General features: G+C 45.9%; 1 protein-coding gene across 2 annotated transcripts in view; it reads right to left on the bottom strand.

The window, feature by feature from the left end:
• The window catches only part of POU2F3 (POU class 2 homeobox 3), a 73,705-nt gene that overhangs the window by 32,529 nt on the left and 16,161 nt on the right, over nucleotides 1-25,015 (bottom strand). For both annotated transcript variants that reach the window (XM_037505452.2, XM_037505453.2), the window contains exon 3: nucleotides 12,752-12,786. In XM_037505452.2, the coding sequence (XP_037361349.1) occupies nucleotides 12,752-12,786 (35 nt within the window). The remainder of the gene's footprint in view (nucleotides 1-12,751; nucleotides 12,787-25,015) is intronic.

Below are 25,015 nucleotides of genomic sequence, written 5' to 3'. Positions count from 1 at the left end.
ATATATCAGTCTGGTGGGGGAGGCAGATATACACATACCAGAGCCTGTCAAAGGGCTATAAGGAATAGTAGAAGGAATAGTTCTGGAGGTCTCCCTGGAGGAGGAGACATTTGAGCTGAGTTTGGAAAAATAAACGAGAGGGATATAGAGAGTAAGGATGAGGGTGGAGGATGATGCTAGGGCTCAAAGCACAGTCAGATGCCTGCTATTCCTCTGACCCCCCACCCGCCTCCCCACACACACACACCTCACTTTCACGACTGGCCATAATTTCAAATAAGATTCACAATTCTTTTTACAAAGCATGCAGGCAGTACTTGCAAGTCCATAGGACCTGGAAAAAGGGAGTAGAAGCCTCTTGTGAGGCCTCCCTAGGTCCTATTCCCTCAGAGGCCTGTCTGAGCACAAAGGGGCAGCCCACAGGAAGAACTAGAAGAATGCTGGGTCTTTGCCAAGTTGCCAAAACCCAGGGCAAAGTCCCAAACCCCAAGTCCTACTTCTCCCATCTTGTTTTATGCCAGGAAAGTGTCTGTTCCTTTTAGGCCCCTGGGCTAGGCCAGGCTCTGGGGTGTCCCACTGACCAGGAAGCTGCCTGCTGTGTTGCCAGGCTGAGCTTGGGGAAGCACCAGCTCCTCAGAGGGGAAGTTGGCTCTGGTTCATGTCAGAAATGGAGGAAGAGACTCCTTGCCTGGGGGTAGTGGTCCTGCCTCCCTCTCCAAACAAGGTGGTGACCCTTTCTGGCCTGGTGGTTCTTGCCCTAGAGCTAGAAAGCTCTGGAGCTTTGGGAAGGTAGGGAGAAGCCCTCCAGTGCAACTCCAGTGAATGGGTGTCTCAGTCTTTTCAGGCTTCAGTTTACCAGTCACGCTAGTTGCCTACACATTCCACTTCACAGGCCTCAGAGCAGCCCCCTGTAACATACCCACTGTGAGAGCCTCAGTTAAATTTATAATTCCTTGTTCAGATGACACACATCTTTGAGAAGATGTCTTCAGGGTCAAGGCAAGATTAATATATAACTCATTTTCAATAAACCCAGCAAATGATGTTGGGGTCTGACCATTAATAGGGTGCTCTTGCTTTCTGAAAAGATTTAGCCTAATATTCCTTTAAATAGCTCTCTCAGTGGAGATTTTGTTTACAAACCTGACTTGTGTACAGCATCTCGGGCACACCCTTTCAGGTGTAGAGAGGCAGGCCTATGTTTACCTGGCACAGACTGAGCCTGGCATAGTCCTTATTTTTCTTTAGTGAAGGGCTAAGTCAGGAACAAGGACACAGGCAAGAACACTTACAGGCAGGTCAGCAGCGGGGGGAAATCTGAGCAGAGTGCCATCTGGAAAAGGGTGAACTCCAGGTCTTCAGAGCCTACAAGGGAAGAGCTAAGAAAGCAAACTATAGGGGCCTCCCTGGTGGTGCAGGGGTTAAAGACAGAGCTATCAAGCTAGCCTCAGCAACCCACATGGTGCAGCAGACCTCTCCTGCCACGCCTGCTCCTTCCCTCAGCCGTGTATTTCAGTCAGTCTGCCTGTTCTGTTCCCCACTCTGCCTCTGGTGAATCCTCTTACCCCCCACCACCTCTGGCTTACACCCAAGTTCTTGTATGCATAAATAACAATGATAACTCATGTTTACTGAGCACCTACTATATCCTGGAAGCTTTATACTCAAGGTCTATTTACTCCTCCTCCTAACAACATGATAAGGCTGATGCTATTATTTCTGCCCATTTTACAGAGGAAGGAACTAAGGCTTGGAGAGGGTGAGTGGCCCAGGTCCCGCAGCTCCTGTTGGTAGAGGCAGGTCTGTGAGATGTGAGGACTCTGGCAACCACTTTGTCATCAAGCCTAGAACCAGCACACCCTGCACAGGCCGTGCCAACAACATCTGTGGAGAAAATATTAGAAGATGCCAAGGCAGGGAAGGGGCTGCCAAGAGAGAAAAGCAAAATAGGATGTGAACCAAGAATCCCTGTGAACCCAGGTCCCTCCAGGGTTAGATGCCAAGGGGATTTTGGTATCCATGCAGGGTGGGGTAGGGGTGGAGGTGGGGGTTCCTGCTTGGTCTGAACACAAACAGCAGAGGTCCGGAGATAGGAGGGGTATATGGGGGGTGAGGAGGACAGATGTGATTAGAAAATAACCTGGATTTAGGGGCAAGAGACCAGCGGTGAACACAGTACTTAACATCAAGAAGGCGAACTGAGGTGAACTGAGTAAGACACAACTCTGCCACTTAATTGCAAATCACTTTACTATTCCAAGCCTCAGCTCTCATATTTGTCAAATGAAGGTAATCACACCCACTTTACACAGTTACCGTGAGAGGAAAAACTATTGGTTTAATGAAGTCCCCGTAAGCTGTCAGGCTGAGAGAGACATTAATGTCTCAGATGTGACCTGATAGGGAACTGAGTGGGTCCATAGAAACAGCACCTGAGCCCCCTGGGATGGCCTCCAAAGCCACTCTCTGGACTGGAGGGCTGGACTTGGGGCAAGGAAATTACAGAAAACGCGAATTTGCAGCTGCGATTCTGGCAGAAGTAAAAACCTCCTGGTTACTAGAGCTGCCTTGACAGCCCTCTAACTTGGGGGCAAGGAGAAAACCAGGTGCCACCCCTGCCCTGCAGGCACGCACACAGGCAAACAGTGCTCTCCTGCTCCCTTCTCACGCACAGGCCCAGGGAGGTGCTTCTGAGGGCCCAGGGGAAGCCTCTGGGTGGGAACCCTTCTTCACCCCGCCCTTTACCTGGCACTCTGCCCTGAGTCTGCAGATCCTATCTCTGTCATCCCAACTGGCAAGCCCCAGCCTCACTGTGGGATTCACCATGAGCGAGAGGGCTCTGGAAATATGGAAAAATACTGTAAGGTGTCAGATGGAGGCTCTGGGGAACGTGGGTCAGGGCTCCTTGGCAGGATTTCTCTCCAGCAGCCTGGTGTGGTACAGTCAGACAGGCCTATTGTACATCTGAGCTCCACCTTGGGTAAGTTACTTAACCTCTCTGAGCTTAGTTTCCCCAGCTCTATGTAATGGTTACCTCACCGGACTGCCATAAGGATTAAGTAATATTAAATAAGATACAACTTTATGTAAAGTGCCCCGGATGTCCCATCATTCCTGGGATTGAATTCTGGCCACAGGCCAATCAGCTGACCTTTCCACGCCTCGGCTTCCTCATCTGTGGAAATTATAAAAGTCGCTGCTCTGTGCTATCAGGCCAGAGATACTGTTGCTGAAGTGCTCGGTCCAATGCCTATTAAACTAAGGACTCAAAAACAGTATTAGCTTCGTATGTCATTGTTCCGGGGCCAAATCTGGCTTCACATTCAAGACTCCAGCTCCAAAGAGACTCCTAAGGAGAAGAGGAAGAGTTGGCCTGCTTCTAGTCTCACCAGAGTCTGCAAAGGCAGCTCCCTGAAATTGCCAAAGAAAATCCACTTGGGGATTCTCATGGAGTCAGGGAGAGGGTTCCCACACTTCCCTTTCCTGCTTGCTTCCTCTCTCTTTCCACCTCACACTCACAGGAGAGAAGGTTCTAATACCACTCCCCATCTGGATGTATCCACAGGCTTATGCCAGTACTGGAGCAAGAATGAGCTAGACCCAGGCCAGGTGCCCAGAGGGACTTTTAGGTGGTGTTGGGGCCACACGCTGGGCCAGGGGTTACAAGAGACAGCCATCTGCAACCTGCAGCTTCTCCCTTCCTGCCTGTTCCTCACTGTCTCAAGTTAGGCCACAAACAGGAAACAACTGACATCTGAGATTCAGGCCAAACTGTGGCCAACGAAGGAGGACAGATTCCCACTTCTTCAAAAGCAAAAACACTTCTCCACTGCTTCCCACGCAAACTTAGAAGGTAGAAGCTGGGACTGAGAGATCATGGATTGCAGAAAATATCACCTTTCTAGTAGTACCTACAGTTCATCTGAACTGGTACAAGCCCAGCTTAGCAGCCACACAGGGGGAAAGAGAAAATTATAGGTTCTTCTTCATCAAAAAATAATAAAAGCTAATGTTTATTGGTTGATTACTGTATTCCAGAGACTGTTTTGAGTTACATGTCGTAACTTTCTTCACACTTGCAACATGCCAGGAAGTATATATTAGTATTGTTCTTTCAGATGAAGACTATGGGGCACAGGAGGGTTGACTAATGCAGGCAATTGACTCAACTTCTACATGAGATGGTCTCTCTCCAGGCCAACAGGGCCATGACATTGGGAGAGCCACGGGGCCTGGAGTGTGGCAAGTCTGGCTGTAAATTCAGGCTTTGTTCATGGCCACTGTGACCGGGGTGGGGGGGAAATTTCTTAAGTTGTCGGGGCCTCTGTCTCCTCATCTGCAGAATTGGAATGATTCCAACTACCTCGCAGGGTTGCTAGAAGTATTCAATGGAACCATGCATTTTGCACTCAGGACCTGGTGTACACACAAGATTCCATAAATCTGATCACTGCTATATTATCTTGACAAGAATGAAAAAACAGTGTGGAGAAGGGAGTTCTTTAATCTCCCCAATTATCTTCTGCCAACAATTTTGCTCTACGCCCGAGTCATTCAACAAGCCCAGCTCATTCCCTGTGGAGGCAGAACTGGTTTACACAATTCTTGTTCTGCTGTTTTGGGGCACACTTCTCATGGGTCTATCTCAAAGGATAGCAAGAGCAGAGGCTGTGTGTGTGATTTCTGGGGTGGGTGGCTCTTTCCAGGCTTCTCAGAGGCCCAGAGTCTCTGTTTTCCATGGTGGCCTTGTACTTTAATGGAAGGGCTGCAGCTAGAGGAACACCTTGCTTTCTCTACTCCCAGCTCAGTCTAGGTGAGCAGCCCTCACTAGGGTGAGGGTAAGGTAGGGGTAATAGCTAACCTGGAAACCATTTTCTGAAATCTGTGAGAGGTTTCTTTTGGTTGCCTTAATAATTAGGAGGCTGATTTGCAATTACTGGGCAGAGGGCAGGTATTCTAGACATCTTGCAATGCAGAAGACGGTGCCAAACCAGAAACACTTGTTTGTGTCCCATACACATTCATACGAATTTCAAATGCTCCGCTAGACATTTGTGTTGGTAAGGTAAATAGCTTCCCTATAATCACAAAAATCTAAAACCTAATTCTGTGTTTTATGCAAGCATAAAGTATCTTTTGCACACTTTTAACACACAACCACTTTTTCTAGAGGTGTCATTTTCAGCATAAATTGAAGAAAGATTATGTTTTAATTTTGTACTTGTCTACCAAGAGTTGTTTTCCACATTTTGGAAAATTGTGGCTTTTGAGCTACCAAAACAGCATCCTGTTATTAGTTTGTATTTGGGGCTGTCCCAATCATACAGATACAAGCATCCTACTAACTCATTAAAATTTCCACGTGTAAGCATTTACTTGCTGAAATACATATTTTATCTTACATCACTTTTAGTGTCACATTTATTCAGATTAGAGTATCTTACTGGCTTTTATTTGTTTGCTATAGATTTTATACAGGATATTATAGGGGCTTTACAGAATCCTTGTTAGAAGGGACACTGGGTCTGAAAAGGCTGAGAACCATGGATTTAGAATGAAGCGTGTATATGTGTGTGTGTGTGTGTGTGTGTGTGTGTGTGTGTGCGCGCGCGCACGCGTCTATGTGTGTCTGTGTGGCTTGGCTCTTTCTGGGACCTGCCTGTGTCTGGTAATATATTTCATTCTGGAGCAAGTTCTCTGAAAGTCCACGGTGGCCAGACATCAAAACCATCTCTCTCTGCAGCTGTATCTCAGGCTCCTGTATCTACTTTCAATTGCTTTGGTGTCTTGGAGGGTTCAAAAAGAGGGGTGGTATGCATCAACACTGTAAAAGCCAACCCTACGCTTAGGGTTAAGCTAAATGTGGTTTGCTCACTCCTATTATCTTTTTTCTCTTAGTCTGCTCATCCGCCACCAGCAAACTGCCTCCCCCTGTAAGAACAGACCCAGAAGCTGGCTCATGAAGCAGAGACAAACACGCCCCAGAGGACCAAGAGGCTAAGGTGAGGAGGGGGTTTCTTAGTCACTGTAGCCCTTCCATGGCCCATTTTAAAGTCTGGTCCTGCCTCCACTGTCCCCTGCATAGATCTCCCTGAAGAAGCATCATTCTGGATCCTTAGAGGCCTTTCCTTAAGCTGAATCTTGTTGATTTAGAGAAGATGCACCATTGAGTCAATTAAACACTACAAATCAATGCAACCAGAAAGAGCCAGAGAACCACGGTCATTCACATTCCAGCAAACAAGAGTTTACTGCAGCGTTATTTACAATAGCTAAGACACCGAGGCAGCCTAAGTGCCCACTGAGAGATGACTGGATAAAGAAGTTGTGGTATATACTTAATGGAGTGCTTTCAGCTGTAAGGAAAAGGGAAATTTTGCCATTTGCAGGAAAATGGAAGAAACTCAAGGGGATTATGTAAAGCAAAATTAGAAAGATAAAAACAAATATTGGATGGTATCACTTAGATGTACAATACAAGGTAACAAAGCAGATGAACAGACACAACAAAATAAACAAAATAAATGAGTGAACATTGATAAAGGAACTGAGGTGAAGAGGGTGAAGGGAGGAGGGACAAGAGTGGTAGGGATATTATGAATGGTGGTGAGTGCTTTGTTTTTCCTTTAAAGAAAAATAAAATGTTAAAAAAGAAAGGAAAGAAAACAGTGGAGGAGCGTCCCATGTGATTTAGAAATAAATATTATCTGGAGGCAGACTGGGGCCACTGAGCTGAACTAGCGGGCCTGGGGGTGGATGGGAGCAGGAGTGGCGGTGGTACAGAGAAGTGCAGAGGGTACAGAGAGAGGCGTAGGGGTGCAGAGAGAGGCGCAGGGGTGCAGAGAGAGGCACAGGAGACACGCAGGTCTGCCAGGCCTGGGGCTGAGAGAAACCCCCCCCCCCCCGCTACCTGATTCTCGGCTTTGGGGACGGGAAGCTTAGGGACAAGGACACCTGACAGCTTCCTTCAGACTCTCTTCTGGCTTCAGAGAACTTTTGGAACAACACTCCCATTGGACATGGAAACATTGCTCTGATCTGTCTGGTGGGAACCCATGGCCTTTTATGACGAGGATCCAGAAGCCACCGGGACAGAACAGGCACGTGGACTCACCAAGCCCCGTCGAACCAGTTCTACTTCCCAGTGTCCTTCTGAAGTTAGCTGCTGGCCCAAAGAGCAGGAAACAGCAACAGGGAGACTCTGTGCCATCACCAGGAGAGCTACCTTGGGCTCAGCAGCAGGGCGCTCAGCCTTTCCTCCCTCTCAGAAGAGCCGTCTCATCTTCCAGGCTAACCCTCCTCTGGATCAGTGTTCGGTCCATGTCCTTTCCTGTCCATCTCCTACACTGCACCTCTTCTCTTTCCCACACCCACTGACGTCTCCCTCACCCCTCACACCAGCTCTATCGCAGGCTAACACCTCCGCCCCTTTTTCACCTCACTTCCTGAAAGGGAATCCATAGTCCTGGTCTCCATCATTTCCTTCAACCCACTTACGCTTTAGCTGCAGCACTGGCATCTGCTCTCACTAGGGACACAACCGACACTTCCAGAAGGCCATCACCACTCACCTCACTGACAAACCAAGGCCACGCTCACACTTTGGGCTCCACCATGTCTCTTCATGGTCTGATGTGGCTGGCTATGCCTACCTTCGTGAAAATCCTGCCTCAGTGAAAATCCACTCCTCAGGAGGAGTGCAGCCCTCCTCCTGTCCCATTGACCACTCCTTCTCAGTAACCTCATCACTAGGTACGCGACCTCTGCCTGTTCTTTCTTCTTCAGGCCTCATCTTAATCTGCATATCCTCCCTAGTGGACCTTCGCCCTCCCCTCCCTTCAGGTAGCACGATTCAGTGGTGACCCTCCAACATGCCTCTTCCCTCCTGACCTGTCTCCTGGAATCCACATCTGAGTTTCTCACCACGAATTGGGCACCTATAGGCCATCATCTGCCCTTCCTCCTCCTCCTCTGGACAAATTTGCCCCTTGATCTCTGGTTGCAATCCCACGAATGGTCAGCACACTAAACTAGAAATCTCAGAATCATACTGAGCCCTTCCCTTTCGTGTTACCAAAATCCTCTTGATCTTATACTAAAAATATCTCTCAAATCTGAGTATCTTCAGGTCTACTGACCATCGTCGTCATCATCATCACTGCAAATTCTTGCTTGTTAACTATGTTCTAGATACTTTCTAAGAAACACGCATACACTCTCTCTCTCTCTCTCTCTCTCTCTCTCTCTCTCTCATTTGACCCTCTCAGCAACCCTGTGAGATAGGTACCACTCTTCTCCCCTATTTTACAGATGAGGAGACTGAGGAGCACTGAAGCTGAAGAACTGGCCCACTGCTTGGCCAAACCCAAGCAGTCTGGCTCTATTTTTGTGCTTAGTGTTTTTTCTATAATCTTCTCCTGGGCTCTGCCCACTTCTTCCTACCACCGCAGCATTCCTCTCCTGCATCAGTCCTTCATCCATGTTTCCTTTCCTTCTCGGTCACACTCCCCTCACATGTGCTCCACTAAATGAAGTCGGCATGCTTGAAAATGCCAAGGGGCTCCTACTCCCTATAACATAGAGTCCACACTTCTGGATTCTATCTGGGCCTTCAAAGTTCTTCATAATTCAGTTTGGCCCACAGCTTCAGCCTCATCTTCCACTTACCTCATCTGACCTTCTCCAGTTCTCCCCAAGCCATGTCCTGTTACAGCAGGGAGCTTTCACACTCACTGTGTCCTTGGCCTGGGATATTCTTGCTGCCCGTTTCTGGCAATCAGGTCTCCTGACATCCCCTTGTCGCCCAGTGCAGAAACCATTTTTTTGGTGTCATCCTCAGGCAGTATCCCAGAGCTCAGCTCTCTGACATTTCTTGCAGAATTCATCATGCAGAACTGCAATTTATTTTCTTACAAAGACACGCTCTGTCCAGCTTTTAGGAATGACTAAATGTTCAAAGAATGTATGGATAGCCCCAGTTCCAACCTGCTGATTCCTTCTGTCTCTGCCCCTAAAGTACAAATTATTCTTTTCACTGGATGACACAACATCAGACAGGCTAGAAAGAACCCACATGACACATTGCCCTTCACGTCCTACAATTCAGGGTGAAGAACAGTTTCATCCCATTTCTCTTTAAACCAAAAGTTGAGAGTGGAAGTCAGACTAAGCAGTGGAACATGGCAAGGGAAAATGATGGGACCATAGCACATAGGCCCCAGGGGGCTCAGACCTTACCTCATCCAAAGATGAAGAGGATGGGGCAGGGCAGCATCTGTCAAGGGGCAGATAGCATTGGCACATGGGACTCCCGAGTACCCCCTCAGAGATCTGGCTTATTCTGCTTCTTCTCAACTTTGTGTTGCTTTTTTTCCCTGGGAATTGAAAGTGGCCTGGCTTCTGGGTCCCTGGGTCTTCCCACAATTATTCCCAAACAGGCTCAGGCTGCTTTCCTGGGACCGGGAAGTTAACAGACTCAACACGAAACTTCCTGATGAGCCAATGTCCCTGCTCAGGCAACTTCAGGACTGCGGTCTATCCAGCATCTGGCTGCAACTTCCAATTGCACCAACTGGCTTGGGGCCTTCCAACCAGACTCTACCAAGGGCAATGGCTCAGGCCTCACTATCCTGCGTCTGCCAACCCCTTTTCTGGATCTAACACAGGCTGCTCCTACACAACCACTCTTCCTCTCCCCACTCCCTCTACCTCCCATTTCCTCCCAGTTAGTCATGGTGAGGTCACGCTTAGCCTCTGGCTTGCAGGCCTCTCCCTAAGGATGGTATCTGTGTGTAGGGAGAGGAGAGTTGAGAAATGGTAGGGAGCATGTAGCAAGGCATCATGGGAAAACCAGGCTCTGGAATCAAAGAGATGTGGGTTCAAATCCCAGCTCTGCTAGTTGACCAAACATATGACCTTCGGCAAATGATTTAGTCTCTCAAATCCTTTGCCAAAAAAGGTGGGGCTGCCTGAAAGGCAGGTTCCTCACCTGTCCATTAGGGATAGTGACACTTGGTTTACAGTGAGAATTAAGTGAGATGAAGTGTCCAAAGTACCTGGTGCAGAGCCTGGCTGTGAATGTTAGTTTATTTCCCATGTTGTGATGTGTGAGGGCAGAAAGGTTGATGCAGAGGTCTGTGAAGTCCTGGGGACTCACCTGCACCCCTGTAGGGGGACACATGTGATTCTGAGCTCATGGGCATCTGTATCTGAGGGCATCTGAGTGAGAGGGAGTAAAGCAGGCTTAGGAGGGCATGGATGTGTGTGCTTGTGAGCAGAGAAGAGCTCCAGAGTATGTGTGCAAATGAGTGTGACCTGGTTGAGCCTCTCTTCCTCCAAAATTCCCCCCTTCTTTGAAGGAACGATCTATCGTGTCTGTTCTTGTCAGTAATGAGAAATCCAAAAACCCTTTCCAGAGGAGGGAGGAAGGGAGTGACCCACCCCATGAGGTTCATCCAAGGAAAGCAAACCCCAGTGAGGCCCACTCCTGGCAGATATCAGAGAGCTTTCTCCCAACAGGTGGGGAAATCACACCCCAAAAGATGTTCAAAGGTTGGGGGGCTTCTTTGCAAGTTACTTAGAATCAGAGGAGCTTCCCCAGTCTTGTCCCAAGCATGAGGGTTCTCAAGCTTCAAACCCACTGGGCCTGTGGAATGGGCCACCTCCAGGTTGGGCTGGTCTAGAATACCTTGGTGTAGGACACGCCCCTATATGGGCCCTCCATGTATCTCATCCAAGGGCCTAGCACAGTAAAAAGTGAACCCCAGGCTGGGTTCCTGAGTCCTCATGCAAGAAGCATAGGGCATAGACTCCACCCCAACTGCCTGAGCTCTCCTTTAAGATGACAGAATCCTCGGGCATCTCCTATATGTTCCTGCCCTTGAAGCTGACCTGGCCAAATGCCCCCTTATATAAGAATCTGTCTCATATTTAAAGACTGAGCAAGAAGCTGATCCCACCGTCTCCCTTTGGCTAACTCTTCCAGTGTTTGATAAACCACATTGGCTTCAGTGTGGTTTACTGAAGGTGGTTTATTAAATACAGAGGCGACGGTGCTATCACTGCAGCCATACTGGTTACAAGTCCTTCCTCACAGCTAACTTTGACATTTTGTGGAGGGAGAGTAAATGGCCTCAATTGTTAGTGAACTTCCTCAATGAATAAAACTGCAGAAGTTGCCTGCCTGAGAGGTTTTGGCTTAAGACTCAAGATTATTCCTCTCTGTGAAGGACAGATCCAGAGTTAACAGCCTTTAAGGAAATGTTAGTAGTGACTTCAAGTCACTCTGCAGATAAAGGAGAAGAACATAGGCCGTTGGCTGTCCAGACCCACACCCCAGACATCCATCTACACCTGGACTCAGAATGTCAGTGTGGGAAGGAATTTAGTGGTCATGCCATGCAACCCCACATTGGAGTTGTCTTCCTCATTGCTGGCTTCTTTTCCAGCCTACTCTTCTTTGCTCGATGAACTTGTATTCACCATTCAGAGCTAAGAAAAAAATATCACCTCTTCCATGAAGCCCGCCCTGAGCTCCTGGGAAGAATGAACTGTTCCTGTTTCTGTTTGATAACATGTTTTTTTTCCACAAAACTCTAGTAAAGCATGAATAAGGTTTATTGTAATTATTCACTTAATCTCTCTCCTCTCTCTCTCTCTCTCTCTCTCATCTCTCTCTTTTACCCTCTCCTAGCCCCTCTAGTTCCCTCTTTCCTACTCCTTATATGGGACTGTGAGCTCTTCCAAGTCAGAGTCTTCTTTGTATTCTCAGACCTGGCATAATATATATCCCCTGCCCCCACCAATTTGTAAATTATATTTCAGGTAGGAAAAGTCAGACCAAAAATATTGAATGACTTAATAAGGTTATATAGGTAGAGGCAGAAATGGGACCAAAACCCCAAGTTTCTGACTTTATATCTAATTCCCACCTTTCTACCTTACTCCAACCCTGCTCTTGCTTGTCTTCCACTTAGATTCCTACCTCCCAACCAACACTCCCACCATCTGCTTCTGATGCCAAATCTGGTCCGAACCCTCACTGCCAGTCTTCCCATCAGCCCCCAATTGGAGGGGGAAGAGCTGTCCTCCCACACACCACACCTCCCCTTCACTTTCCACATCCACATCTATCCATCCTGCAATCTGTACAATAACCCCCAACCTGCTGTCCTTGAGTGATTCCAACCACCCTGCTGTCCTTGAGTGATTCCAACCACTCACCTCAGTCCCTCAGTCTCCTTCAAAGGCACCAAGCTTGTGTCTACACTGGCCCATGGCTGAGCTATGAACTCCTTCCTGAGCAATTTTGGTTTTGTTTCCCCCCATTGTGTCCTGGAGTTCCCTGAGGAACCCAGGGACTCTACCCTTCCCCTCCATGAATTCCACCACGCGCAGTCAGTTGTGCAAACAGATTTGCTCAAGAGGCAATGCAGGCTGAGCTTTGACAGGAAAAGGGCATTTGTCCATTTTGCGCCATATCTGACACACAGTTAATAATAAATAGGTGCTCCATTTGTCAGTGCTTTTTTGAGGGGACAGTGAAAAATAGACCCTCGACATTGCATTGTGGGTTGGAGGGGAGGGATTAGACATGATAGCCCTTTTTAAAGGCCCCTCCCAATCCTGGAAACTGAGTTTATGAATAAACACCATCAAACTTGACTTACTTTTTATACCCCTATACCTCACCTCATATGATCCCCAAAAGTGACAGCATAAATATTCTTTCTTTCTTTCTGAAAGTACTTACCTGTCTGTTGAAATCTAGGCCATTGCGGTCATTTCCTGGAAGAGATTTTTAAAAAAGAAAAGAAAACATTAGTTGCTAGCAGGGTGGGAAGAGACAGATGATTAGAGGAACATAGAACCTTGGGAGGAGCATGCCCTGTGGCTGAGATGCTCCTGCTTATGCTGTTTCCTGGAAAGGTCTTTGGAAAATGTCCTCTAGGGGAGAGGAGCACCAGGATCAGGGGAGAATGACTTGCTCAAAACACATAGAATCAAGTGAGATCAGAAATTGCCATCCCAGGGTGATTTGCTCTATGACACATGTTTGTTCAGGGGCTGCACTGCCAAGACAGAAGCTACTGCATGTGCTTTCATGGTCAAGTGAGGGTGACCACTTGTGACTCCCAAAGGATTTGCCTGAAGGCAGAAGTCTTCCACTAACCCAGCCCTCCCTGGGATGACACGTATATTATGTCACGTAGGAAGGCGTCTGTCCTTTACCCCTACCCCACTTTCATTTCTGAAATCTTTTTCCTTTTGCAATAAATGTTGGTTTGAAAAAGTATGCTTTATAGAGAAAACATCTTTGGCATAGTGGAAACAAAAAGTAGCAGAAAAATTACTCTGTGAGAAGCTGCTACAATTAATATTTTTGTATATTTTACGGTCTTTTATGATTAGTTTTCCTCATTGATGTGTATATGTGTATATATATATATATTTGACACATATATATCACTCTATATAACTTTTCACCAACTTTTTCAAGAGTGCATCATAAATTTTTCTCCCATACTATTAAGGAGCAACATAAATCTTTCTCCTAAGATTGGCTACGTGATATTCCATTATATAGACATACCATAACTGCTGAAACATTCTTATTATTAGGGAATTGTTTCTTTCTTTCTTCTTTTTTTGTTATAATAACCTTTCCTATTCATCCAGCTCTCTAGGGCTGGAGCTGCCAAATAACCTCTCTTTGGACCTCATGGATCATTGGCTCAATAATGGCAAAGAAAGTGATAACTTATTAACTACCATACATAATAGGAGCTCCAGATACATTGGTTGAATGAATGAATAATTGAACAAGTGAATGAATTCAGAACTTTCCATCAGAAAATGTTGCTTTTCAATGGATCTTCAACAGTTTTGGAATGAAGTCCAAATTTCTTAGCACGATTTATAGCTCTCCATGTGACCTGGTTTCAACCTTCCTTCCCTGCTTAGTCTTCTGCCCCTCATGATCCCACCTTACCCCCTCCCAAGTACCCTGCACTCCAGCCACACAGAATGCTTGTTCTTGCCAGACACCCTGCTCCCAAGCTTCCATGACTCCGTGCACAGTTAACATCCCTTCACAAAATTAGTCCCCTGCCCCTCTGGAGTTCTGCAGCCCTGTCTACCAGCCACTCACCCTTTTCATAACTCCTTGTATGTCTCTATGCTTCTCTCCCTCTAGTCTATGAATTACTTGAAAACAGGGATCATGGCATCCAATTTTGCATGCTGCATGACCACCACAGTTCCTAACATGGGCCAGAGGCTCAGGAAATGCCTGTTGATGGATGAATGGGATCTAAGTGAATCCTTTGGAGTTTCACCTTAAGCCTGGTCTCCTTTCCTCTGTTCTAACGGATGACAGGAAGTGATGCCTTTTCCTGTATGGAAGTGAGGCATCCAGGCCAGCAAGATGAGAGCAGAAGGCAAAAGGATTTGGGACCCAGAGACAGAAGAGTATGACGAGGCGCAGAATGGGCTCTGAGATCACCCAAAGTGATATAAAAATCTGAGCAGGACTAAAGAGAAGAAACAGCCCATGGACTGAAAATATTTGTAGGTAGAGGAGTGGATTTAAAGGTAAAACTGATTTTCTCTTTAAAAAAAACCCAAATCTTTCTGGACATTGTAAAGTTGGCCTAATGTGGAGTAATTTTAAAATTTGACAAAAGAGCAAACCTATTAAATCAACAAGAATTTAACAAGCACACTCTATGGGCCAGACACTGTTCTAAGCACTTGGAATAAAATATTGGAGATGACAAACAGAAGTCCCCAAATGCATAGAGCTTTTTTTTCTGTTCAAGGAACTATAAAAGGAACATGTAAACAAATATATAATTTCATGTGCAGATTATCCCTATGGAGAACAATACATGTTTAGGGAAAACCTGACCACATAGTGGGGGTCAGAGCAATGTGGTCTGGGAAGACTACTCAGGGTAACATTTTTGTTGAATGAAGGCAAGACCTAATCTCTTGAAGGTCTGAGGACTATCATTCCAGGCAGAGGGATCGGGACCTGCAGCAAGAACAGACTTGCATACTGAGGAACAGTGATGGGGCCGGGGTGGCTGGAGAGAGGTACATGGCGGTGGCCGGGGGTGAGATGATGGGGCTCTGGCACATGGATCATGGTGAGGACTCCAGTTTTTTTGCCAAGGATGATGGAAAGTGATTGAGGGTTTTGAGAAGAGGAGGAATATGATCTGGCTTAAGTTAAACTGTAGTGATTAACTGTAGGGAGTAAGAGAATACCTACTAAGGGGGGGGGGGCAAATGGGAGACTGCATCAGTGGCCAAGGTAGGAGAGAGCAGCAGATGGAAAGGTTGCAGTGGGGGTGGTAAAAAGGGCCTGGATTTAGAATACATTTTGAATTTATAGCTAACAGGACTAGCTGATGGTTGGGAAGTAAGTGCATAGAATTCCTAGGGTTTGGGTTTTCTCGATGGAGTAAGGGGGTGGTGTCCTTTCCTAAGATGGGGGTGACACAGGGAGGAGCAGGCTGGAGGTGGAAAATCAAAAGCTTCATCTTTGAATATGTTAAGTTTGAGATGCCAATTAGATATCCCAGAAGAGGTGGGGAAATGAGTTTGGACTCTGACCTGGTGCCAGTTCAGAAGTATAATTGGGTAGTTCATCAGCTTATAGGTGGTATTTAAAGTCAGAAGACTTGGTGAGGTAACAAAGGAACTGAGTCCAGATGAAAAAGCAAAAAAGGGTCAAGGTGGGGGTAATGAGCCAGAAGTAGACTGAGAAAGAGCGGGCCCTCAAGCAGGAGGCAGGCCAGGCAAATAAGGCATCCAGAAGGCAAGAAAAGAAGGTGCTTACAGAAGCAGATGTGAAGAAGACCTAGAAAGTGAGAGAAACATGAGGGGGCCAAAACAGTTTGATCTGGAGGGGCCGTCCAGTTTGTGGACAATTTCAAAAGATCTTTGCATTTATTTTCCGTAAATGCCATTATCATGTTGCTTGTGTGAGCCACAAAGTGAAAAAGATGGGTAGAATTCAGAGATCAATTTTAAAACTCACCAGCCAACCAAATGAATGATTTCTCTTGCCCAGAAGTTTATCTATGCCCTTCTCAATGGATGCACCTGCTGGTCTAGAAGCCTGGCGATAGAGTTTCCCCTTCTCATCAAATTCATTCTTATCTGCACGGCTATTTCTGGCTCAGTTTCCTTGAATCCCTGAATGGCTGCACCTGATCAGCCAGGCCTCCCAGGAGACTGGCCCACGACACTCCAAGGAACAGTTGAGAGTGCCACAGAGATCAGTGCTGGTACTTAATAAGGGCTCAGTTCCCCAAGAGCGAATCTTGTGCTTATTCTGATTCCACTGCTAAGCAGGTAAGAGTGTTCTCACAAGATCCTGTTTTCCCCTGTGGCCCTCAGCCTAGGAGAAGGAGCTCAGAGCATCTGGGGGTCTAGGTTGAGATGGTGGCATAGTCTACCAGAGGCCTTAGTTAATAACTAGTTAATATTTTTGATGAGGCTGCTGATTCTCTATATTGGATGAGGGGAAACCACCCAGCTCTCATTTCACTGTCTTGCTGGTTCCTGCTTCTCCTATGGTCCACTGGACTTGTTCTACCTGGCACCTCTCCACACCCAGCCTACAGGAAAGACCTGGGAGGTGGTGCCTGGGAACTGCAGGCCAAGATCTAGTTTACTGGGGTTCTGCTGGTGCCCTAATGCTCTAAATTGAGAGGTGACAGGCAAGCCATTCCCAGAACTTAATTTATTCATATTTGAAATAGTAAGCAAAGTGTTTCGCTTTCCCAGAGATAGGAAGGGATGCAATTATCATATCACACAAAATACTGATCCATGATCATCAGAAGTTTCTTGTCTACCTGATGAAGATGCTCTGTGGAGGAGCAGCAGGGCATACTTGGAAAGGGTCTTGAACTTGAAATCAGAGGACTGGAGTTGAAGCCGAGCTCTATCACTCCTAAGCTATTGACCTTAGTCCTGGGAGGAAGCTCCAGCTTCTCAATGGCAAAATAAGATCGTAATTCCCAATACAATTTCTCAGGAATATGGTAACATTCAACTAAGATACAACTGGTGACTGGGCTTTAGAAGCTGGGAAGACTATCTAATTGTGGCACTAGGCTTCAGACCTCCCAGCCACTCGCAAACAGGCTGAGCCTGGTCTTGTGTTAGAGACTTTGCACACGCTGCTCACTCTGACTGGAGTGCCCTTCTTTCTCTGGAAAATACACACGCATCCAACATCACAACCCCCAACTTAGATGTCACATCCTCCATGAAGCTTATCCAAAGCAAAATAAGGGATTTCCTTCTCTGTGTTTACATGTCTTATTTATATCTCTTATAACACATTCCACTTTTAGATCAGCAGCCTGTGTGTCTGTTCCCTTATGAAACTGTGAGCTCTTAGATGAGAGGGTAATCATAGCCTCTTCATTTCTGTGTCCCAGGAGCCCAAAACAGCATCTAACACATAGCAGGTGCTGAATCACTATGCCTTTGCTCAGCATTACTGAGAAATTGCTACAAAAAATGAAGCTTTTCTTCAGACCTAAGAAGTCAAGGATCCACTGTCTATAGAAAACCAAACATTCTATTTCCAAGTGGTGACATCTTCCAGGTGGCACTCCCGTGCAGAAAATAGTAGACAGACACACAGGAGTGGAAGAATTATTTTTAGAGCTGGACAAACACTGAAATTCACCCTCAGAGGGAAGCACCTTGCTGAGGTCACACTTGCTCCCAGTGCCTGCATGAGGATCAAGGCTCAGAGGCCTCAGTTGCTTTCCTCACACCATTTCCCCATGGTGCATGGCAGCCAGTGGCCACACAGACAATCCAAGCTTAGACCTTAATCAACAGCTTGGGAAAATAAACAGGAAAGAGGCTGATCGGATTTTGAAAAGATTCAGGGCAGAAAGTGAGACTAGTACTGAAAATTGGATGATGGAACAAAGAGTAGAAATATTTTAGTAGGTTCTAATCAGGGGTCAAGCCAACAAGATAACATATAATTTGAATAAATGAGAAGGACTGCATTTAGGTTTAAAAATCAACAATAATGAAAGATAGGAGAGGCTGAACTGTACACCGGGAAATGGTTAGATGGTAAATTTCATGTTTAGGGTTCAAATTTAAAAGAATTTTCAAGCTGTGTGGAGATTCCTCAACCTACTGAAGATAGAACTTTCATATGATCCAGCAATTCCACTCCTAGGTATTTACCCAAAGGACACAGAAACATCAATTCCAAAGAGCACCTGCACCCCTATGTTTATAGCAGCACTGTTTACAATAGCTAAGCTTTGGAAATAACCCAAATCCCCAAAAATAGATGACTAGATCAAGAAGATGTGGTACATACACACCATGGAATATTACTCAGCATTCAAACAAGATAAACACATGCAATTTGCAGCAACATGGATGGCGCTGGAAGGGATCATGCTCAGCGAAATAAGCCAGAAAGAAAAAGAAAAATACCGGACGGTCTCACTCATAGCAGGAATCTAGAAAACCTAAATAAGGGACCAGGAAAAAGAATAGCTATAAGAAAGAAAAAATCAAAATCAACAAACAACTATGAACCAGAGACACACTGTGGGGGGGTAGGGAAAGGAGGGATTGGGGTCAAAATAAGGGGGTTGCAATTGTATGGGGAATATAAAAATAAAATAAAAAATGCTGAATATACAGAAACCCTATAATTGTAATCACAACTTTAAAAAAATAAAAAATAAAAGAATTTTCAATTTAAAAGACAAAAGTAAATGAATGTTTTTTTTTTAAACTGGGGGATTCTGTTTGGATAAGTACTGTCACCTGGAAATCTACTTTTCTACTTCATATTAGATAGTCAACCCAAGTAGTGAAGTTGCACAAAGGTGTGTTCAACCTCTAAGACTACTTGCCACATACGATGCAGCAATCTTACCTCTGGGTATATATCCAAGGACAATGAACACAGGCTAATGGAGAGTTATTTGTACTTCCATGCTCATTGCAGCATTCTTCACACTAGCCAAGATATGGAAATACCCTGTGTGTCCATCAGTGGATAAATGGATAAGGAATATGTGAGATTATAGAGATATATATAAATAAAATCAATGAAATATTTTTCAGCCATAAGGAGAAGAAAGTCCCGCCACATACAACAACATGAATAGACCTTGAGGGCATTATGCTAAGTGAAATAAGATAAATATGGCATGATATCACTTATATGTGGAATCTAAAACAATAACAATTGAACTCATAGAAACAGAGAGCTGGAAGTGGCTGCCAAAGATTTGGAGGTGTGGGAGACAGAGAGACTGGTGAAAGGGTACAAACTTTCCCCTAGATGATGAATAAGGGCAGAAGAACTAATGTAAAACATAGTGAGTGACCATCGTCTTTAACATTGTATTTTATCGGGCCTCCCCAGTGGGTGGCGCATCAGTTGAGCGCTGGCCTGGGAAGCTGCCTGCAGCCTCTGTAGCACCGCTTCGATCCCCTGACGCAGGCGAGGGTTCCACATGGCGCGTAGACCTCTCCTGCCGCCCCGCTGCTCCCCTCAGCAGTGTACTTCATCAGTCTGCCTGTTCTGTTCCCCGCTCTGGCTCTGGTGAATTCTCTCACTCTCCCATGCTTCTGACTGTACCCAGTGCTTGTATAAATAAATAAATCTTTAAAAAAAAAAAGTGAAATGTGTGACTATATATTTAAAAAAAATGGTATTTTATCACTGAAAATTGCTAAGAGATTGGAACTTAAATGTTCTCACCAAGAAAATAAAAAGATGCATGAATATGTGAGGTGATAGAGATAGGAACTCTTTAATAATGTGTAGCAAAGCACCTGGTGTATAGCAAATCACCAGAATGTGTACTTTAAATATCCTTTAATTTTATTTTAAATGTAAAATTATTTAAAAAATTATTTAAAAAAAACCTACCTGCTATCATGTAAACCTGATAGTTTCTTCAACAAAACCAATAACCAACCCCCAAGTGGAATAAATTATAGAAATAATCATAGCTAATATAGAAGATGATAAAAAATTCAAATGTGCATAATTTAAGACACTTGACCATCAAAATAGCTACATTCTATATTCTATATTTTAAAGAAATCCAAATAATGAATCTTCCCACCCCACAAGAAAAAGAAAAAAAAATCTCATTTTTGTTTATTTTTGGACATTATTTGTAAGTAAATAAAATGCTTTTCCTTGAGAGGAGGGGATGGTAGTGGAGGCTGGTGTTAGAGTAACTCAAGTGAAAAAGAAAAATGCAAGAGATTTAGTGATCGAAGCTCAGTTTTGATCCAAAGTGTCTGCCCACGTGTGGTGTGGCTGCTTAAAAAACCAGCATTGTCTATAAGGACATGCAGCTTATCTGTTCTGGAATCATTTTTAAAAGGGACCCCAGTGAGCTGGATTGTAGATCATAAGGATGAAGACAGTGAGGGGTCCCTGAGATCACAGCAGATGAGGCAAGGAGGAACACGCACCTCTAGATAAAATTCTCTTCATAGGCTCACAAGGAGAATGAAAAAAGAGATTCATTTTGAGCAGTGTGATAATGGTAATGTGGTTAAGAAGGAAAATGCCCTTATGTTTTAGAGTTTTGTACTCCCATCTTTGAGCTTGAAATGTCATAGCATCTATACTTTATGTGAAAATATCCCAGCATCAAGAATGGCAGAAATTTGATGGTTGCTGAATGAAAAGATCCACAATAGAAAATTAAAAATAAAATATTTCAGGAAAGAATAGGTGAAGCAAATATAGCAAAATGTAAACAATTGTTAAATCTAGATGATGATCTATAAGAAAGTGAAAATCATAATCAACAAACAACTATGAACCAGAGACACTTTATGAGGGGTGGGGGGCGGGAGGGAGGGATTGGGGTCAAAATAAAGGGGTTGCAATTGTTTGGGGAATATAAAAATAAAATTAAAAAAAAATCTAGATGATGGTTAGGTCGCTGCTCATTAAATGGTTTTCTCTCTTTTCTTTATGTCTGAAGATTTTAAAAATAAAAGTTTTAAAAAACAATTCAATGAAGGAACATTTGACATAACTGGCCCCTTTAAATAAATGACAGAGGACTTTTCTTTCCTTCCTAAATATTGACATGGACATGAAGCAGGCTTGCCTATAGTTCCGAAGAGCAGAACAAGCGTCCACATTGTAAGCTGCTAAGAAGCGTGTTTGCAATTGGTGTAAGGAAGAATTCTGTATAAAGTGGATTGTCCAGCAGTGGAACATACACTTTTACATGGACAGAGCTCCCCATCGCTGGGAATATTTAAGCAGATGCTCCTTATTTCAGGAATATTACAGAAGTGGTTTTTAAATTGAGGCACGGGGCCTCCCCGGTGGCACCATGGGTTGAGCGCGGTCCACAGCCTCTGCAGCGTGGGTTCGATTCCCCGCTGGCCCAGGAGAAACCCACATGGTGCAGGGGACCTCTCCTGCCTCACCTGCTGCTCCCCTCAGCAGTATTTTCAGTCTGCCTGTTCTGCTCCCCGCTCTGTCTCTGGTGAATTCTCTCACCCTCCTGCACCTCTAACCTGTACACCAGTTCTTGTATAAATAAATCTTTAAAAAAAATAAATTGAGGCACAGTTTGATAGCATCAAGAGGGGGTTCTCAGGTAACCTCCAATGTGCCTTACATCTCTAAAGTCTTAAGATTCAATAGAGCTGATTGACATATATCGGGGCTTTTTCTTCCCCTCCCGGGAGTTGGTCACTATCTATAACATCTGCAGAAAGAGTCACAGGAAGGACCAAATAATTCACACCATTTCTCTCTGTCCTATTTGTTCTGCATGTACATAAAAGATAAGGACACAGAGGGATGGGAGGGGAGGAACAGAAAGCATTCACTAAGGAAGACTCACAATCCCCTATTTGGAGGTCTTAGGAGTAAATGGATGAGATCTGTGCCAGGATGTAAGGGTCACCTTTGGGATCTCTCCAGGCCTCTTTGGTTCTCATTGTCCCCGGGAATCACTGGGTCACAATGCCCACATGGCAAGAAAACAAGAGGGGAACAAGCACCTGGCTGTTGGGATTGAGAGGGAGCTCAGGAGATCATCAGGGCACACTCCCTACCTTTGGGAAGACGAGACATAATTATTCACCCCATTTTACAGGTGAAGAAACTGAAGTTTCCTCAGTTTAACCTCAACAAAGTTAAATGATTTATATAAAGTCACAGCTTTTAAAATACAGGCCTGTGTTGGAAATGATCCTGGGGATGGGGGAGAGACAAAAACTCTTGTCTCCACCTCCAATGTGTGCAATCTCCCCACTGTAGCCTGACTCTGGCTAGCATCTCTTAACTTGGAGGTCTGAGGACTCTGACCAAGCCCATTTTAGCTTTCCAATGCCAGCGCCTCCATGGTCCCACACAGCACCCACAACAGTTCATCTACACCAAAGAGCATCCAATGTTGTAAGAGATCAAGGTTGCAGTTAGAGGGATCCAGGCCTTGGAAAACAGGATCAAATGAGAATGAAAGGCACATTGAATCAGTGAGCAGCTCCAGGACTTTGGACAGAATCTCCCTAAACCAGAGTTGCCACAATACCCAGTGGAGTCCTGATGGCCAGGATCTGTCTGTAGGAGGCGCCTGGGTGACAGCTTTGCCTGTCCCCACCTTGACATTTGGTGGGCACTTGGTCAGCAGCTGCCTTGGGGACCTTGGCTGACAGCAGGAGCACAGCCTGCTCTCTGCTTTCCCCACCTCTGAGCCTCAGCCTGGCAGGCCCTGCTGATTTGCATAGCTTTGGCAGCACTAGGATGTGAGTTTGCCTGGGGAGCAATTCTCTGGGTGAGGGAGGTAGAAGCACAAGAATGGAGAACTGTTCGAGCAGGATTTTTCACTTCTGCCTGGTAAACAATGCAGAGAGCACTCGGCAATGAGGCTGAACCGCTCCCATTTCTGGACTGCTTCTCACCAGCTCTGCTCCAAGTGCGATCCAGTAAGACTTCCAGTGGCCCTTTATGACCGCTCGGCAGCTTGCAGGCACTTCCTGGAAGAGCAGTTATTAAAGTTGCCAGAACCTTGCAAATGCTCCTGGGCAGCTGCCCAACAGAGCAAAGCAAGCGGCTTCGTGCATGCACTTGAACTAGTCAACGCCATTTCTCCCAGGACCCCATAGGCACCACGCCTGCCTTTTTAAACTTAAGATTCACTTCAGAGTCCTCTAAGAAACTGTTATCTAATCGTTGGAGCTCTGTACAGAGGAAACATTGTAAACTGAGCTTGAGGGCTAATTCAATGACTGTTCTACCGTGGACTTTGGGCAAGTGAATTAATCTCCATAGCCTTCAATTTCCACCCCCGCCCCCCATTTACATTCTTGCCATCTCCTTTGTAGGAGTGGAAAATGGCCAGGAGAAACCTGGGGTGGCCCCTGAAGTTACCTGAAGAAGGGGATCCAGGTGGCCCCGTGTAGGACTGTGGAAAAAGCTTAGACCTAGAGTTGGGAGTTGTAAATCTCCATTAGCTGAGTGTCCTTGGTCAAGTCACCTCACCGCTGAAGGTGTAGATGGCAGTACAGAGATGCAGCAGCTTCTAAGCAGAGGCCAGTGCGGTCATTGCTAATGGACGGCTATACCCTCCTCCTTTTCCTACACTTGGCCACTACCCATGGTCAGAATTATGGCCAGGAGAAACCCACTTGCTGACCGAGGATAGGGTCACCTTGGAGGCTCCCTCGTGCTCTGCCTGTGGATTTGGGGATTTTCATGATTTACAGCTGCTGCTTCTCTCCTCCATGGGAAGGAATGGCAGCTAGACCTATCCGACCTCGGGGCTTCCTTGTGATATGACCTGTGGGAGTGTCCTGATAACTTTTTTCCACATGCACTGGCGAGATTTTGGACCCCATGGGCTGTTCTCACTTCCATCCACAGCTACCGGGAGCCTGAGGCGAGGCAGAGTGGACAGAAGGTGCTTGTGGCAATTCTAAGCTAAGAGGAGTCTGGTGCCTGGCCAACTTCCCCCTACAACTGCCACGTCCTTCTTTGATAAGTGAAAGGCTCCTCACCAAGGTCCTCTTCTAATGTATTTTTAGGAAATTCAATGCCTACTTTTTCTCAGCATAAGTTTAGATGGGGGTGTCTTTGCTTCCCCCTCTTCCACTGGCCACACAGCCACAATGGCCGCATTATCACCATGGGGCCCCAGCTGGGCATGTGGTCATGAGCTATTCAGTGGCATCCCAGGCAAAAAGTGCCAAGTTCCAGAAAGAGGGGACTCAGACCATGCAAGGAATAAGGCCAGGAGTGCCAGATTCCCCAGTGTCCACTCTCAGTCCCTATACTGGAAAACAATAAAAACCCCACTTCAAAGGGAAGAGCTCTGTGAAATAGGCCCAGGGTTCTGGTCACACCCAGAAGCACATCTCAGAAAAACATCTCCCTTCCTTTTTTCTGTCAGAACTTTTTCATCCTCCAGGGGACTAGAAACTCCTGGGGGCAGTACCACTATTTACAGGTGGGAAACTGAGTCTCAGAAAGAAGGGGCCAGCTAAGGTTATTAGGACAATAAGTGGAACAAACCACAGAGCTCCAGTGCCCACACTGACTCTCCCCAACAATTGTGGGGTTCTTCCCAGGTCAAGACAACCCTCACTCCACCGTGAAAGAGGAAGAGGCTCAAGAAGTTCAGTCAGAGTCTGAGTGCCTTATTCCAGTCCTCTGCCCAGGGCAGGGTGAGGTGGGCTCGCACGGGGGTGGGACAGGAGGCAGAAGGAGCTACCGGAGAGGGCACTGCTGTTGGGCTCTGCTGATGTAGGCACAAAGATGTGCTTTATGGGGTGTAGAGGGGTGCGTGTGCAGTAAGAAAGCTTAGACGGGAGATGTTATCTCACATTTGTAGAACAACCCACACTTTGAAAGTCGCCACCAATATGAAACTCTCGTTGCGTTCATTTCTCACAACTTGTTTCACTGATAAGGAAACTGAGGCTGGATCACTGTGCCAGAGCTGGAGGGAAT

The sequence above is a fragment of the Talpa occidentalis genome, unplaced genomic scaffold, assembly GCF_014898055.3.
Source record: "Talpa occidentalis isolate TD23 unplaced genomic scaffold, MPIMG_talOcc4v2.1 talOcc4.12, whole genome shotgun sequence".
NCBI classification, from domain to species: domain Eukaryota; kingdom Metazoa; phylum Chordata; class Mammalia; order Eulipotyphla; family Talpidae; genus Talpa; species Talpa occidentalis.
The sequence above is the reverse complement of the archived record's forward strand: the minus strand, read 5'-3'. Positions and strand labels throughout refer to the sequence as shown.